We start from the raw sequence: 18,743 nt of genomic DNA, 5'->3' as shown, positions 1-18,743 counted from the left end.
GACAGCGGTTGATGACATTGTCAAGCGCTGTGGAATAAGTTGCAGAATAAGCAACAAAAACAAATAAATTAATAATACACCCTGTACATAGAGAATGGGGAGCTCCAGAGCAAAAAATAAGACAGATCTTCCATCTTGTTTCTTTTCTACTCCCACATATATCCCTCACCCTGTAAGATGAGTGCAGGTGGTTAACTAAATTAACTCATGTTCCATTACATATATATCCATTAGTTGCCCCAGTTTGATAGATACACTCACCGGCCACTTTATTAGGTACACCTGTCCAACTGCTCGTTAACACTTAATTTCTAATCAGCCAATCACATGGCGGCAACTCAGTGCATTTAGGCATGTAGACATGGTCAAGACAATCTCCTGCAGTTCAAACCGAGCATCAGTATGGGGAAGAAAGGTGATTTGAGTGCCTTTGAACGTGGCATGGTTGTTGGTGCCAGAAGGGCTGGTCTGAGTATTTCAGAAACTGCTGATCTACTGGGATTTTCACACACAACCATCTCTAGGGTTTACAGAGAATGGTCCGAAAAAGAAAAAACATCCAGTGAGCGGCAGTTCTGTGGGCGGAAATGCGTTGTTGATGCCAGAGGTCAGAGGAGAATGGCCAGACTGGTTCGAGCTGATAGAAAGGCAACAGTGACTCAAATAGCCACCCGTTACAACCAAGGTAGCCAGAAGAGCATCTCTGAACGCACAGTACGTCGAACTTTGAGGCAGATGGGCTACAGCAGCAGAAGACCACACCGGGTGCCACTCCTTTCAGCTAAGAACAGGAAACTGAGGCTACAATTTGCACAAGCTCATCGAAATTGGACAATTGAAGATTGGAAAAACGTTGCCTGGTCTGATGAGTCTCGATTTCTGCTGCGACATTCGGATGGTAGGGTCAGAATTTGGCGTCAACAACATGAAAGCATGGATCCATCCTGCCTTGTATCAACGGTTCAGGCTGGTGGTGGTGGTGTCATGGTATGGGGAATATTTTCTTGGCACTCTTTGGGCCCCTTGGTACCAATTGAGCATCGTTGCAACGCCAAAGCCTACCTGAGTATTGTTGCTGACCATGTCCATCCCTTTATGACCACAATGTACCCAACATCTGATGGCTACTTTCAGCAGGATAATGCGCCATGTCATAAAGCTGGAATCATCTCAGACTGGTTTCTTGAACATGACAATGAGTTCACTGTACTCCAATGGCCTCCACAATCACCAGATCTCAATCCAATAGAGCATCTTTGGGATGTGGGGGAACGGGAGATTCGCATCATGGATGTGCAGCCGACAAATCTGCGGCAACTGTGTGATGCCATCATGTCAATATGGACCAAAATCTCTGAGGAATGCTTCCAGCACCTTGTTGAATCTATGCCACGAAGAATTGAGGCAGTTCTGAAGGCAAAAGGGGGTCCAACCCATTACTAGCATGGTGTACCTAATAAAGTGGCTGGTGAGTGTATGTCTCTCATTAAATGAAACCATTTTAGCATCACAATAATATTTTACACCGCCACAATAAAATTCCCAAAGAATAAAACACTAAAGTACACACAAGCCCAAAAATGGTATGGTATATGGCAAGTATAACAAATAGAGCTTATTTAATTGTATTGATGTTAGATTGTCAAGATATAAAACAAGTTATATGTTCGTTAAATAAATAAATTATAAAAAATAACATGTGTACAGTAAAATACCATTTCCTGTTTTGGGACATGTTATTTTATCATAGTCATTGACAGGCTATAGAAATGAAATATGACTTATAATGGGACAACCCTTATAATCATATGCACCTATAGCCTGGCCAGTGTATAAGGGCTCTTCAAGATATAGAAATCAATATTTCTATGAGTAAGATGGAGCAATGCCCTACTGACTTGTACAGTATAGTGTAATCTATTGGCAACTATATTTGATAAGCCACTTTCCTTTTCTGATACTTTTTTTTGTTTTAAATGTAGATTGTGAGCCCACGTAGAGCTCACAATGTACATTTTTCCCTATCAGCACGTCTTTGGAGTATGGGATGGAAATCCACGCAAACATGGGGAGAACATACAAACACCTTGCAGATGTTTTTTTTGCCCTTGGCGGGATTTGAACCAAGGATTCCAGTGCTGCAAGGCTGCAGTGCTAACCACTGAGCCACCGTGTGGCCCTGTCCTTTTCTGATACTTTGTATCAAAAAAGGCAAATGAATGACTGAGAACACAGCACAACACTGGCAAAATATTACATAAATGAAATTAGTTCATTATGTGAGATAAGGCAGGGCAATAACATGGAGGTCATAGGGGTGAGGACTGGAGAGATCAGGGGTCTGGAGTCAGTCTGGAGTCCAGAGTTGTAATCCATGTAAGGGTTTGTAAATCTTTTTGTTACTGATCTGAATTTTATCATCAGCTTGAATTCCCATTTTTTTTTCTCTGTCATTCATAAAAAGACCTTTTAGAATCAGGGGTGTAAAGTCTGACAAGCTGTGGTCTAACCCAAAGAAGTGTTTTCCCACTGACTGTGCCTGTGTAAATTCATCTTGGTCTGTAGTTTTAGTTTTGTTTCTCCAATGTAAATTCCTTCATTAGGGCACTTGCACACACTATCATATACACCACATTGGAGGATAGACATGAAAACGTTGCAGAGATTTTATAGTCCTGTTGTGTGTTTGGTATGTGGACCCTGATTGATGACAAGATGTAGGTCTGTCTTACATGTTGCATGGAAATGTGCCAGTCTCTGATGGTGATGTGATGATATGAGAGCATTTCTAGCCAAGAGATTCCTTAAGTTTGGTTGTCTCAAGAAGAGGCAAATCTGGGAATACTTCATTTAGTTTATTTCCCTTGTGTAATATTGGTTGAAGGTCAGCAGAAATTTTTCTCAACATGTTGATATGTAACCAATAGGAGTACCCTGCTGTTGTCCTCCAGCTATCTGTACTCTTCCAAGGGACAGTCTCTTAGAGACACAAACTATGAAGTATTGCATGGAAATCAAGTAATTCTGAATTCCCCCTGTTGTGGAGATGTAAATGAAGATTTGCTGATGAGGGTACCTACAATTTTTAGTAGTTGGAGGGGGTTGATGGCAGCAGGACAAAGTAAGATCAGTTCTAACACATTACAGTAGGTTTTATTTTAAAATAGAAAAAGCATAAAGCAGTCGTGTCAGGAATAGCTTAGCAGATTGATATATAGTTTTATATATATATTAGTTTTGTGAGAAACATTCAGTAGAACTTGTCATTTATTATTTATTTAAGTCTTATTAGTGACTGACAGTCTCACGTCTATGCCGGCACCTACAGAGATAGCTATTACTAAGTATGACCTCCCTCTGGCCTTCTCAATATGGAAAGAGATTTCAGAAGATAAATGACAGGTTCTGTCGAATCGTTCCCATAAACCTCTCCTTCAGTTTGCTCTGCTCCTCCTGCTCTATAACATACTCAGTAACAGACTGAAAAATAGGGCTTCAATATATAATATTTAGAGGTCTACAATAAATGTAAAAATGATTCATTAGAGAAAGAGAAGAGATACAGATTATTATTTTCTGTTAATAGTCTCATTTCACAATAATGTTACTCATAATTGTATAAGATTAATATCTTTAAAGGGATTATTCCATGAAACATATTTATCCTCTATTTTTTAGGATAGAAGATAAATAAGTGATTGGTGGGGGCCTGACTGCTGAAACCCCCACCAATTCTGAGAACATGGTTGCTTTCCCACCATAGTAAATTCAGCCTGACCACAGCCAGATTGAATGTAGGAGTATCACTTTGTGTACAGGATAAATCCATGCTGCTAAACTACAGTACTCAGATATGTCCGGTGACCCCATTGAAGTGAATGGGAGCCCAAATACATTCCATCCAGCACAGATACACCTACGTTCAACCTGTCTGCAGTCAGGCTGAATTCACAATGGAAGGGGGGGGGGGGGGGACACACACACTTGTTCTCAAAATTGTTGGGGGTTCTCAGTGGTCAGACCCTGACCAATTAGCTATTTATCCTCTATCTTATGGATACATACATTTTATGATATAACCTCTTTAAATATTGTAGTGAACAGTTAGTAGCACAATACTACCATTATTTTGGTCCACTGAGGAAGGAGAATTTTTTTGGCTAGAACAAACATCCAATCCATGATGTAGTTACTGGTATTGCGATCCTTCAGCACTAGGTGCAGTAGATGCCAAACTATTCCTGAGCAGTGTCACAATTTAATCAGTGGTCGGTATTGTAAGAACATTTTACACATAGTGAATGGACTGTATTTCCTCTATATGTGTTGTATGGGGAATCACTGTCCATTTGCCTAGTATCTCAAATATTGTTTTCAACATATTGTATTATTTTATTATAGTTACTCACTAATTCCTTATTTTTTTTGTCTGATTTTGCAAGATTAGTTGCTCTGGAACAGGTTAAAGATGATTTTTCCCCCTGTTTAAGTTTTTCCCTGTCCATAGGATAGGGAATAACTTACAGATTGCTGAGTCGCCACCGATCAGGAAAATTGACTGGTTTATCCCCCATTTTTGAAGGGTGCGGTGGTCAAACATTCAGTTCAAGAAGATAGTGGAACTACAACGCATGGCTATCCCAGAACTATGAATTACAGCACTTGACCACCTCAGATCTGCAATTAACCTGTCATCCTATAGAAAGGGAATAATTTGATCAGATGGAAAAACCCCTTTAATAATGTACAATTAATATCTCTTCTTTTTCTCTAAAAGTGCTTAAAGTGGACCTTTCACCATCTGGGGCTCATGTAGATTAATACACCACTAGAAAGCCGACAATGCGCTGAATTCAGCGCACTGCCGGCTTTCCCTTTCTGTGTCGCTGGTGAAGAGCTATTGGTGCCGGTACCGTAGCTCTTCACTGTCAGAAGGGGATTTCTGACAGTCAGTCAGGAACGCCCTTCCTCACAGCAACGTCTATAGTGCTGTAATGTGAGTGTTGCTTACTGCCCAGTGATGATGCAACCCAGTCCTCGTCTATGGATGAGTACTGTGAGAAGAGGAAGGAGGCGTTCCTCCCTGCTCTCACAGTACAGCACTATAGACGGTACCGGCACCAATAGCTCTTCACCGGGGGCACAGAACATGAAAGCTGATAGTGTGCTGAATTCAGCTATCTAGCAGTGTATTACTCCGCGTGTGCCTGAGGACGTGAAAGGTCCTGTTCAAGTTTAATTAAATTATTTGGCACATAAATACACTAAAGATCCTGAATTCAGCGCGCTGTCGACTTTCTGGTGGTGTATTACACCACATGTGCCCCAGGAGGTGAAAGGTCCTCTTTAACTTTAGTAAACCATTATAGTATAAACTAACACTGCATGAAATAAAACAATGCAGTGCATATTCTGAATATTTTGTATACTATACTTTTTCTGTGTATTACAGTTGATTTTTTTCAACAATATTTTCAGATTGTGCCTCCACCAAAATATAGTATAATTATACTGTAAATGTTACATTTTCTACTCAAATACTTCACTTTTCTCCTACTCTTTTTAACATTTAACTTCATATTGATTCCAATATTAGCGGCGGATTTACATGTAGCTTTATTTTTCCTTTTTCTTTTGAAAAGGAAGGAACAATTCAATAATTAGTTAAATATTTTAAATAATTATGAAATAACATGTGAATTCTTTGTTTTGCTTTGAATGGTATCTTTTATAATGGACAAAATGATGTTCAAGTTAGACTTGAAAAAGAAAATAACTTACTATTTAAAGAGGAAAGAACGAAAAAGGGAGATAAATGAAAGAGAATTTGGAACAATGAGATGACTGGCTGAGCAGAATTAAATGAGACAAACAGGAATTTATAGATTTTATGGAAGAGATGGAATTCCTAAAAGCTGGCAATAGTTTTATTTATTAATTTGTAAATATGGTTGTTTAGCAGAATTTTTTTTTAATTTTTTATTATTTTCTATTTAATTTTACTCTTAATATAGAAATCTGAAATTCAGATACTTAGAACTGTCTATCATTGCTATATTTAAGTATTAATAATTTATATTATATTGTATAAAAATATGCACAATATAGAAGGAAAGTGCATATGTCTATTTGACATTCCCAATAAAACTGTAGCATGCACTGTGACTGAAATCCATTATAAATCATTCTCTGGGCCACTTATGATGTTGCTCTATTATGTGACATGACCAAAAGCCAAATTTTAATATCTGACCAGTCAGGTGCCTTGAATATGAATAGTGAAGGAGCAGAGAAAATCTGCATTATTTATAAACAATATGGGGAATTACATTTGGGAGAATCACTTTTACCAGCTGGAGATGTAATGGACTCCTAAATGTGCTGGCTATTATCCTCAGTGTCTCAGTTAATTCTGCATCTTTTAAAGCCTTGTTCTGTCTCATTTATTCTATTTCTCTGCTATTCTTCCACGACTTGGTTTCTTTTCTTCTTCTTTAAATAATAATATATTTTCTTTTCCAGGACACAGCAAAGAACCATCTGCGCTCCAAGTCAAGGAACCAGTAAAGATGAAAAATGGGAATGTTAAAATATTTCCTTGCCTACCAATCTCATTAGATAAGTATATGTAAATATATTTCATCAACTTTAATGTTCTGTTTATAAGTTTGAAAATGTTTCTTTCATGAGCAATCAGTAGCTTTTTTTCCAATGTATTTTGTTTTAGAACAAGCTTCAAATCCCGAATCTTCCAAAGCACCTGTGAAAAAGAAAGCTGTGATTTATATTCAAGATGTAAGAAGTTTTTTTTTTTTTTTTTTTATTTCTGTACATTGTTTGCCAAATTTATAAAAAATAGAATATGTGCAGTAGAGTACTGATAAATGTATCTGTAAGTAAAAAATCTCTCCTGACTGTAGTAATAGTACATGAAGAAAACATTATAATGGTAGTTTCTTATCGGTACGTATGTCTCAAATTGCCAAGAGCGTGCAGTACAAAATTTTGGATAACTAATAGAGATTAAAACTCCCTAAAAACCTGTTATGTCTAACATAATTTCCAAATTTAGCAATATAAATAGAGAAAAAGAGAAGGTGGCGCTGCTAAGACCCATTAAATGGATTCTATCATCCACCTTTAGAAAGACTATTCCACATATACCTTTTGTATTTTAATCCTCCCAGAAATTTTTGAACTATCACGCTTTTATTGATATGCTAATTAGCCAGCAACGAGCAACCAGACGTTCAGTGAGACGTTCAGTGAGCACTGTCTACTGTGTGTGAGAGCAGAGATGCTCCTGCTGCTGATGATGATGACTCATCAGCCTCACTGCTCTTCCCTCCCCCCATACACACAGCAGACAGTGCTCACTGAGACTTCCAAGTGCTTGTTGCTGTCTAATTAGCATATCAATAAAATCTGGATAATAAAAAAAAAAAAGATCTTCTGTCCCTTGTGTTGACAGACATTTTTCCTGATAGGTTTGTGGTTTTCCCCCTTAATCTTAAAGTCTACCCTGAGTTCTGTCAATTTTCTTTATACAGGCACACAGCGTGTGTGATTCATCTGCCTCATCTGCAAGCTGCAAGTGTTCAGCTGCATCTATATACATAACTGAAGGATATTTCTACTGTGCCTGAATCAGGCGAACTGCCATAAACATCTCAGAAATTGTGAATTTAATAAAGTACAACATTTTTTCACAATTTTTGAGATGTTTATGGCCGTTCGCCTGATTCAGGCACAGTAGAAATATTCATATAGTTCTGCCCCTTTTTGCCCTAGATTTTTGTGTATATTATATATAATAACTGAAGGATAGTCAGCTATGTAAAGGAGTTGTACAGACTCTACAGCAGTCAAGCCATGGGAATTTTTTCATGATTTCTTTTTCTTGCTGTACAAGCTTCATAGCTACAAAATTCTAGATTATTTTTAAGATTATGTAGAAAGATGCTTAATTTAAGAAGCAAATGAAAAAAATAAGTACCAAGGTGAAGTTTTAAATTGAAATTTGAATAGTTCAATAGCGTTTGTCCTTTTCTGTGCTTCATGACAATGTATTTTCAATACATTGTCAAGTAAAAGCAGTATGTGCTGAAAAACAAATCAGTTTGATTCTAGTTTAGTTGACAGAGAACTTATATTGGTCAGAATTAATCTAATCAACTGTATTGAATTTGATGCGGGACCTAGCCTTTTGAAGCTAAGTTTACAAATTTCTAAATGTTTTTGCTGTAGATGTATATGGTATTTTTGTTTGCAACTGGACAATTGATACATAAGAGGATATTTTAAATGTTTACAATATTTTTATTTTATTTGCCTGTACATAAAGGACCCAAAGACCTGATGGTTATTGTTCTGTACAACTTCAAAGTTTTAAAGGAGTTTTCCCACAAATATAATCATATTTATATTTGTATACAATAAAAGTTAAGCATTTTGGCAAGCATAAAGAATTTGAGGCAGCATGGTGGCTCTGTAGTCATGGTGGCACTACAGCCTTGCAGCACTCAAATCCTGCCAAGGAAGACATCTGCAAGGAGTTTGTATGTTCTCCCCATGTTTGTGTGGTTTTGCTCCATACTCCAAAGACATACTGATAGGGAAAAAAATATATATCTATAAAGATTTTCTCTAACCATGTTAGTTGGAATAATCTTTTGTTTTGATAGTTTGATCATGAATATGGCCATGAATGTAAGTACTTTTTATGATCGGGCTCTTGTCAGAAACCAACTCGATCGAGTAGGTATTCGATCGAATACTACGGTATTCAAAATACTCGTACTCGATCGAGTACCACTCGCTATTCGAATGGAAAAGTTTGATGCAGAACCAGCATTGATTGGCCGAATGCTATACAGTCAGCCAATCAACGCTGGTTCTTCTCCTAACTTCTCCTAACTTTAGAAGTCTTCTCTATGCAGCTTCTCCGCGTCATCTGCTGGCTCTGAATTCACTCTGCCAGGCATCGCTTGTAGTGCGGACATGCGCAGTCGGCTCTACCCAGACCCGATGCTTGGTAGAGTGAATTCAGAGCCGGAAGACGCCGTGGGGACGCTGCACGGAGAAGACTTCTCAGAGGATCCAGCCTGACCCTCACTCATGGACTTGGTAAGTGTAATTTGATCGAACGTTGCCTACCCCTGAAATGAGCATTTTCCCCCCATAGACTATAATGGGGTTTGATATTCGATTCGAGCAGTCGAATATTGAGGGGCTACTTGAAACGAATATCGAATCTCGAACATTTTACTGTTCGCTCATCTCTAATAATTATCTGATAGTGGTCAAATTATCGGGCTGTGATAGTACATGCACAAAAAGATTACCCAGCCACAATAAGGATATTATGACTGTCTTTCTTACATGTAACAGAAAATAGAAAGTTCCCGCATCCATGCTTGTATCCATTGGTGACAAATCAATACGACCTTTTCTTTTACTAACATATGTCCACTTAGAAGTCCATGAGACCCTACTGTATCATTGTTTATGAATAAGATAAGAAAATGCAACAAGTTTTAATGAATAATATTCTGTTTTTACTCCAATTAAAATAGTCAACGAACAATATAAATAAATATATTTATATATGTATTTATTTTATTGTACTGTAATATAATTTAATATAAGAAGTAGCAAACACTTTTTGGCTTTCTTAGCTGATAATAATGAAGATAATATGGTTTTCAGAAAATAATGAGATATTTGCTGTAAATATTCAAAATTATAGATGCAATAATATTGATGGAAATAGCTTATTTAAATTTACTTACAACACCACAGCAATGGCACAGCTTAATGCATAATTATATAAGTGCTGGAACAAATGTTTTATTTTTTGACTGAATGTTACAATATTTGGAGTTAATCTTTGATAAAAAGAAAATAAAACTTACCCAGATGAGCATTCTGTCATTTTCCTTCCAAATGAATTCAATTTCTGTACTGCTGGAGATGGATTTTCAGGACTGTATATTGTAGTCACACATTTATTCTCTTAAGTGCAAATACTTAGAGAAAACCATAGGAAAAGGCTGTAATAGCTGCTAAAATGAAAATGAGCAAAAATAAAAAAATAAAAAAAAAAATGTTCCCATGGGAAAAAATTGCAAAGGATTGAAAAAAAAAGGTTTTGTACTTTTGTACTTTCAGCTTAATATAGTGTGTACATTTTGTTCTTAATAATTTTGTAAAATTCTTTTATATACAGTAAACTTTATGGATACCATAAGAAAAGAAGCAAGTCAAATGATATAAATTTTTATTAGGGTTATATTTTCCGGACCTCAAAGCTGCTCTTTTTGGACCCATTCTATCACTGATGTGCTTCATCACTTTAAGGCTAAGGCCCCACGGCCTGGGAACGGCCACGCTAAAGTGCTGCGGGAACAACCATGGTGGGAACGCATTGCGGTTATTTCTGCAGCGCTTTGAACATACCACCCTAAACCTCAATGAATGGTGACATATTATGGAGCCACTATATGTTATTCCTAGAACTTTATAAGAACACTATTCTTCCCATAATGGAGTTCCACAGATTTTTTTTCTGATTCATTCATATGGAATTGTCTAATGTGTGTTTGCAATTTTTATTGTGGATATCCCTCAACTGTTTTCACAGATAATTTAACCCTTTGGAGTTCATAGGGGGAAATGTGATACATGCAGTTTCAACTGCATGACAATTAAACTAAACTTTATATTATATACTACATTACTATTATTATTATTATTATTATTATTATTATTATTATTATTTACTATAATTAAACTAAACTACATAAATATATATTTAGAAAAAAATAATCTATCATGTCAACAAGAACGTAAAACTGAGACTTCACATTTATTGCTTGTTTTACCCCTGACCTGTGCATAATTACCATGGTAACAGTAGTAGCAGCTGTCACAGGGCCTGACACCTTAGAGGGCCCAGGCCCCTCACTAGTTAATACGCCAAAAAAAGAAATAAACAATACATTTTACTTTTTGAGGTCCGAGGCCACTTAAGGTGTGGGGTTCCAGGCAGGAGAGAGCCTCAGTGTGCATCCTGACAATGGGGGAGGTGCGGAATAATCGTGCAAGAAGAAGATAGTGCCAGGGATTCAACTTGTGGAGAGAACAGAGCAGTAGAGCTGAGTGAGTGCAGACTGGTGAGTTTAACCCATGTGTGCAGGGCAGGCTGTCAGCACACAGTACTGTGCTAGCAGCTATCTTTCTGCTGCCTGGGGAAGAAGGGGTTACATTTGCCACATTCAGTGTCTGTGAAGAGTGATTTAAGTGAGAACTGTGAGAACACTCTTCACTGACACTGAATGTGGTATTGTAACCCCTTCTTTCCGAGGCAGCAAACATATTATAGTATTATGTATTACAGTTTATTATACTGTGTGCAGGGGCCACTATAGGGTATAATACTGTGTGCAGGGGCCTCTATAGGACATAATACTGTGTGCAGGGCTACTATGGGGCATAATACTGTGTGCAGGAATTTTGGGGAAAAGTTGGTGGTCAGTCGGGGTCTTTGGGGGGCCCATGTCAAAGGTTCACCACGGGGCTCTGCCATTCCAAGTTACGCCACTGCCCCTGACTGAAAAACAGTTGCATAGGCTTTGTAGTTAATTTTAAAGATATCATCCTTTACAACGTTATGTATTTTTACTGTACATGTATGTGTATTTTTTTGTGTTTTTGAACAACTGATTAAAACTAGGGTCCAACCCATAAATGCAAATGTTTCTATATATTCAGTTCATTTCATCAACTTGGTTCAAGATTCAGCTCACAAAGAACATAAGTAACTGAAAAGTTTTAGGTTTGTTGAGTCATAAATCTAAATGATAAAATTCTGACTACTTTTGATGTCACTTTGTTGAATTTATTATATTCAATATAACCGTATTATTGAATTTAATAGACAATGTCTAAATTTGTATGCAATGCTCAAATAAAACAAAAACAAAGCGCTGAGCGGCACATAGTGTAGTACCCAATGGTAAGTGCAGATTTTGAGGTGTAAGAATGCCTCTCAACTTGTAGGGTTGTGAGCCAGTCACAACCACCATAGATAAACAATGGCATTGATTGCATAAAGGGTTCCTGTCTGAGTGGATTGTAGCAGCTGAAACCTTGTCACCCAAGGGTGTTGGAGAATACACTGGAAGGACCAATAACCCATGCCCAGGGTTGTGAGGGTAGGAACCGTGCTCCACCAGGACTTGTTTCCAAGAAGCTAAGTTTATTAAATACAGCAATCCCTTGACGTGTTTTGGGGAGCAGTACCCCTTTATCAAGTGTGTATATGACAAACAAAATACAGCACTGACTGTCCTTTTTAGTGTTCACAGTTTTATAAGCAACTAACAGACCACCCCTCTAGGCGTGTCAGACTCATAAAAACATTATGTAGACTCTTAAATGTCAGAACCAGTCTTTCCATAAATACATAAACATAAAAACACATGTATTACATAAACAGTATAAAAGAATACACACTTGATAAAGGAGTACTGGACCCTGAAACGCGTCATGTGATTGCTGTATTTAATAAACTTGACTTCTTGAAAACAAGTCCTGGTGGAGTGTGATTCCTTCCCTCACAACCCTGGGCACAGGTTGTCAGTAGGGTTGAGCGATCGTGTTCGGAGAAAATTTCACGATTGCGATCGGAATTCCGAACATGGTCTTGTCATTGTGAAGGCTCCGCTGCAGGTCCATAGGAATGAATGGAAGCAGCCGACACACAGCCTTAACCTCCTGCATGCCAGCTGCCTCCATTCATTCTAATGGGAGACTAAACTAACATGTCTCGTAGCTACTTACCTCCAGAGATGGCTGCTCCGCTGCTGTCCGCCTCGCTGCCGCTCCCGCTGCAGTCTTCTTCGCCTCGCGGCCCCCTCCCTTCCAGGTTAGGAGAGTGTGGGCGGGTACAGAGCGGGGAGACATGTACAGGGGGGACTAAGTAGCCAGAGGATTAAAAAAAAAATCCTCTGGCTACTTAGTGATTCACTACACAGCGTGGATTCTAACAATTGTTAGATTCCATGCTGTATAGTGAATAGGATTGCTTTTAAAATCCCATTGACTTGCATTGGGATCGGAATTGGGATCGAGATCAGGTTCGAATGAAAAATGATCGGAAATCGGATTTTAAAATCGATCCTGAAAAGTCAGGATCAGCTCAATCCTAGTTGTCAGTCCTTCCAGTGTAAATTTATATGCTGACATTTACTTTAGTAGCTATTGTTGGCAGGCAAGGTCACTGGCCATGGCAGGCTATTAAATGAGCAGGCATTTTCTGTATGTCCAGATCAGACCATGAAAAAAAACAAAAAAACTTTTTAAGTCTTCAGTAGGTGATACCTTTTTTAATGGCTAACTCATAATGATGACAGAATATGATGTTTCGAAGCTTCCTCTGAGCTCCTTCTTCAGATATATCTGAAGACTTAAAAAGTTTTTTTGTTTTTTTTCATATTTCATAACCACTGGCTAACACGGTACCAAAACAAACATTTTCCTTTTGCCAGATCAGACCAAGAAGTAAATGGCAACAGGATTCTTATTAATGTTTATTTATATAGTACCATTAATCCCATGGTGGGATTAATATAAAGGGTTTACATATGGTACACAAAATATACAAATATAATACTAACAACTAGAGATGAGCGAACACTAAAATGTTCGAGGTTCGAAATTCGATTCGAACAGCCGCTCAATGTTCGTGTGTTCGAACGGGTTTCGAACCCCATTATAGTCTATGGGGAACAGATACTCGTTAAGGGGGAAACCCAAATCCGTGTCTGGAGGGTCACCAAGTCCACTATGACACCCCAGGAAATTATGCCAACACCTCTGGAATGACACTGGGACAGCAGGGGAAGCATGTCTGGGGGCATCTAACACACCAAAGACCCTCTATTACCCCAACATCACAGCCTAACAACTACACACTTTACACACTCAATACCACCTCTCTGACAGTAGGAAAACACCTTGAAACATGTGTATTTGGCACTTGCAGTGAGGAGAGCTTGTCACCAGCAGTGAATTTGGCCCTTGTAGTAAGTTGAGGTTGGCACCAACATTTGTTTTGAAAATCAGGGTGGATTGAGCCTCTAACCAGCAGAGTTTGGGCAAATTCATGGTAGAGGGAGCCTCTAAAAACCCCAGTTTGGACCAATTCATGGTGGAGGGAGCCTCTAACCAGCCCAGTTTGGGCAAATTCATGGTGGAGGGAGCCTCTAACCAGCCCAGTTTGGGCAAATTCATGGTGGAGGGAGCCTCTAACCAGCCCAGTTTGGACCAATTAATGGTGGAGGGAGCCTCTAACCAGCCCAGTTTGGACCAATTAATGGTGGAGGGAGCCTCTAACCAGCCCAGTTTGGACCAATTCATGGTGGAGGGAGCCTCTAAACAGCCAAGTTTGGGCAAATTCATGGTGGAGGGAGCCTCTAAAAAACCCAGTTTGGACAAATTCATGGTGGAGGGAGCCTCTAACCAGCCCAGTTTGGACCAATTAATGGTGGAGGGAGCCTCTAAACAGCCAAGTTTGGACCAATTCATGGTGGAGGGAGCCTCTAAAAACCCCAGTTTGGACCAATTCATGGTGGAGGGAGCCTCTAACCAGCCCAGTTTGGGCAAATTCATGGTGGAGGGAGCCTCTAAACAGCCCAGTTTGGGCAAATTCATGGTGGAGGGAGCCTCTAACCAGCCCAGTTTGGACCAATTAATGGTGGAGGGAGCCTCTAACCAGCCCAGTTTGGACCAATTAATGGTGGAGGGAGCCTCTAACCACCCCAGTTTGGACCAATTCATGGTGGAGGGAGCCTCTAACCAGCCCAGTTTGGACCAATTCATGGTGGAGGGAGCCTCTAAAAAACCCAGTTTGGACCAATTCATGGTGGAGGGAGCCTCTAAACAGCCCAGTTTGGGCAAATTCATGGTGGAGGGAGCCTCTAAAAAACCCAGTTTGGACCAATTCATGGTGGAGGGAGCCTCTAACCAGCCCAGTTTGGACCAATTAATGGTGGAGGGAGCCTCTAAACAGCCAAGTTTGGACCAATTCATGGTGGAGGGAGCCTCTAAAAACCCCAGTTTGGACCAATTCATGGTGGAGGGAGCCTCTAACCAGCCCAGTTTGGACCAATTAATGGTGGAGGGAGCCTCTAACCAGCCCAGTTTGGACCAATTAATGGTGGAGGGAGCCTCTAACCACCCCAGTTTGGACCAATTCATGGTGGAGGGAGACTCTAAACAGCCAAGTTTGGACCAATTCATGGTGAAGGGAGCCTCTAAAAACCCGTTTGGACCAATTCATGGTGGAGGGAGCCTCTAACCAGCCCAGTTTGGGCAAATTCATGGTGGAGGGAGCCTCTAAACAGCCCAGTTTGGGCAAATTCATGGTGGAGGGAGCCTCTAACCAGCCCAATTTGGACCAATTAATGGTGGAGGGAGCCTCTAACCAGCCCAGTTTGGACCAATTAATGGTGGAGGGAGCCTCTAACCACCCCAGTTTGGACCAATTCATGGTGGAGGGAGCCTCTAAACAGCCAAGTTTGGACCAATTCATGGTGGAGGGAGCCTCTAAAAACCCCAGTTTGGACCAATTCATGGTGGAGGGAGCCTCTAACCAGCCCAGTTTGGACCAATTAATGGTGGAGGGAGCCTCTAAACAGCCAAGTTTTGGGAAATTCATGGTGGAGGGAGCCTCTAACCAGCCCAGTTTGGACCAATTCATGGTGGAGGGAGCCTCTAAACAGCCCAGTTTGGGCAAATTCATGGTGGAGGGAGCCTCTAAAAAACCCAGTTTGGACCAATTCATGGTGGAGGGAGCCTCTAACCAGCCCAGTTTGGACCAATTAATGGTGGAGGGAGCCTCTAACCAGCCCAGTTTGGACCAATTAATGGTGGAGGGAGCCTCTAACCACCCCAGTTTGGACCAATTCATGGTGGAGGGAGCCTCTAAACAGCCAAGTTTGGACCAATTCATGGTGGAGGGAGCCTCTAAAAACCCCAGTTTGGACCAATTCATGGTGGAGGGAGCCTCTAACCAGCCCAGTTTGGGCAAATTCATGGTGGAGGGAGCCTCTAAACAGCCCAGTTTGGGCAAATTCATGGTGGAGGGAGCCTCTAAAAAACCCAGTTTGGACCAATTCATGGTGGAGGGAGCCTCTAAACAGCCAAGTTTGGACCAATTCATGGTGAAGGGAGCCTCTAAAAACCCGTTTGGACCAATTCATGGTGGAGGGAGCCTCTAACCAGCCCAGTTTGGGCAAATTCATGGTGGAGGGAGCCTCTAAACAGCCCAGTTTGGGCAAATTCATGGTGGAGGGAGCCTCTAACCAGCCCAGTTTGGACCAATTAATGGTGGAGGGAGCCTCTAACCAGCCCAGTTTGGACCAATTAATGGTGGAGGGAGCCTCTAACCACCCCAGTTTGGACCAATTCATGGTGGAGGGAGCCTCTAAACAGCCAAGTTTGGACCAATTCATGGTGGAGGGAGCCTCTAAAAACCCCAGTTTGGACCAATTCATGGTGGAGGGAGCCTCTAACCAGCCCAGTTTGGACCAATTAATGGTGGAGGGAGCCTCTAAACAGCCAAGTTTTGGGAAATTCATGGTGGAGGGAGCCTCTAACCAGCCCAGTTTGGACCAATTCATGGTGGAGGGAGCCTCTAAACAGCCCAGTTTGGGCAAATTCATGGTGGAGGGAGCCTCTAAAAAACCCAGTTTGGACCAATTCATGGTGGAGGGAGCCTCTAACCAGCCCAGTTTGGACCAATTAATGGTGGAGGGAGCCTCTAACCAGCCCAGTTTGGACCAATTAATGGTGGAGGGAGCCTCTAACCACCCCTGTTTGGACCAATTCATGGTGGAGGGAGCCTCTAAACAGCCAAGTTTGGACCAATTCATGGTGGAGGGAGCCTCTAAAAACCCCAGTTTGGACCAATTCATGGTGGAGGGAGCCTCTAACCAGCCCAGTTTGGGCAAATTCATGGTGGAGGGAGCCTCTAAACAGCCCAGTTTGGGCAAATTCATGGTGGAGGGAGCCTCTAAAAAACCCAGTTTGGACCAATTCATGGTGGAGGGAGCCTCTAACCAGCCCAGTTTGGACCAATTAATGGTGGAGGGAGCCTCTAAACAGCCAAGTTTGGACCAATTCATGGTGGAGGGAGCCTCTAAAAACCCCAGTTTGGACCAATTCATGGTGGAGGGAGCCTCTAACCAGCCCAGTTTGGGCAAATTCATGGTGGAGGGAGCCTCTAAACAGCCCAGTTTGGGCAAATTCATGGTGGAGGGAGCCTCTAACCAGCCCAGTTTGGACCAATTAATGGTGGAGGGAGCCTCTAACCAGCCCAGTTTGGACCAATTAATGGTGGAGGGAGCCTCTAAACAGCCAAGTTTGGACCAATTCATGGTGGAGGGAGCCTCTAAAAACCCCAGTTTGGACCAATTCATGGTGGAGGGAGCCTCTAACCAGCCCAGTTTGGGCAAATTCATGGTGGAGGGAGCCTCTAAACAGCCCAGTTTGGGCAAATTCATGGTGGAGGGAGCCTCTAAAAAACCCAGTTTGGACCAATTCATGGTGGAGGGAGCCTCTAAACAGCCAAGTTTGGACCAATTCATGGTGAAGGGAGCCTCTAAAAACCCGTTTGGACCAATTCATGGTGGAGGGAGCCTCTAACCAGCCCAGTTTGGGCAAATTCATGGTGGAGGGAGCCTCTAAACAGCCCAGTTTGGGCAAATTCATGGTGGAGGGAGCCTCTAACCAGCCCAGTTTGGACCAATTAATGGTGGAGGGAGCCTCTAACCACCCCAGTTTGGACCAATTCATGGTGGAGGGAGCCTCTAAACAGCCAAGTTTGGACCAATTCATGGTGGAGGGAGCCTCTAAAAACCCCAGTTTGGACCAATTCATGGTGGAGGGAGCCTCTAACCAGCCCAGTTTGGACCAATTAATGGTGGAGGGAGCCTCTAAACAGCCAAGTTTTGGGAAATTCATGGTGGAGGGAGCCTCTAACCAGCCCAGTTTGGACCAATTCATGGAGGAGGGAGCCTCTAAACAGCCCAGTTTGGGCAAATTCATGGTGGAGGGAGCCTCTAAAAAACCCAGTTTGGACCAATTCATGGTGGAGGGAGCCTCTAACCAGCCCAGTTTGGACCAATTAATGGTGGAGGGAGCCTCTAACCAGCCCAGTTTGGACCAATTAATGGTGGAGGGAGCCTCTAACCACCCCAGTTTGGACCAATTCATGGTGGAGGGAGCCTCTAACTAGCCCAGTTTGGACCAATTCATGGTGGAGGGAGCCTCTAAAAAACCCAGTTTGGACCAATTCATGGTGGAGGGAGCCTCTAAACAGCCCAGTTTGGGCAAATTCATGGTGGAGGGAGCCTCTAAAAAACCCAGTTTGGACCAATTCATGGTGGAGGGAGCCTCTAACCAGCCCAGTTTGGACCAATTAATGGTGGAGGGAGCCTCTAAACAGCCAAGTTTGGACCAATTCATGGTGGAGGGAGCCTCTAAAAACCCCAGTTTGGACCAATTCATGGTGGAGGGAGCCTCTAACCAGCCCAGTTTGGACCAATTAATGGTGGAGGGAGCCTCTAACCAGCCCAGTTTGGACCAATTAATGGTGGAGGGAGCCTCTAACCACCCCAGTTTGGACCAATTCATGGTGGAGGGAGCCTCTAAACAGCCAAGTTTGGACCAATTCATGG

The 18,743-nt window shown here is 41.4% G+C and overlaps 1 protein-coding gene across 2 annotated transcripts in view; it reads left to right on the top strand.

Moving 5' to 3' along the window:
* The window catches only part of SGCZ (sarcoglycan zeta), a 726,451-nt gene that overhangs the window by 451,220 nt on the left and 256,488 nt on the right, over nt 1–18,743 (top strand). Inside the window, exon 1 of one of the 2 annotated variants that reach the window (XM_075258761.1) lies at nt 6,666–6,795. The exons of the other annotated variant lie outside the window; for it this stretch is intronic. Coding sequence (XP_075114862.1) covers nt 6,712–6,795 — 84 coding nt within the window. The 5' untranslated portion in view covers nt 6,666–6,711. Of the gene's footprint in view, nt 1–6,665; nt 6,796–18,743 lie in introns of those variants that run through there. 2 annotated transcript variants of the gene reach the window in all.

This window comes from Leptodactylus fuscus, chromosome 1 (assembly GCF_031893055.1).
Source record: "Leptodactylus fuscus isolate aLepFus1 chromosome 1, aLepFus1.hap2, whole genome shotgun sequence".
Classification (NCBI taxonomy): Eukaryota; Metazoa; Chordata; class Amphibia; order Anura; family Leptodactylidae; genus Leptodactylus; species Leptodactylus fuscus.
This window is presented reverse-complemented; position numbering and strand designations above follow the sequence as displayed.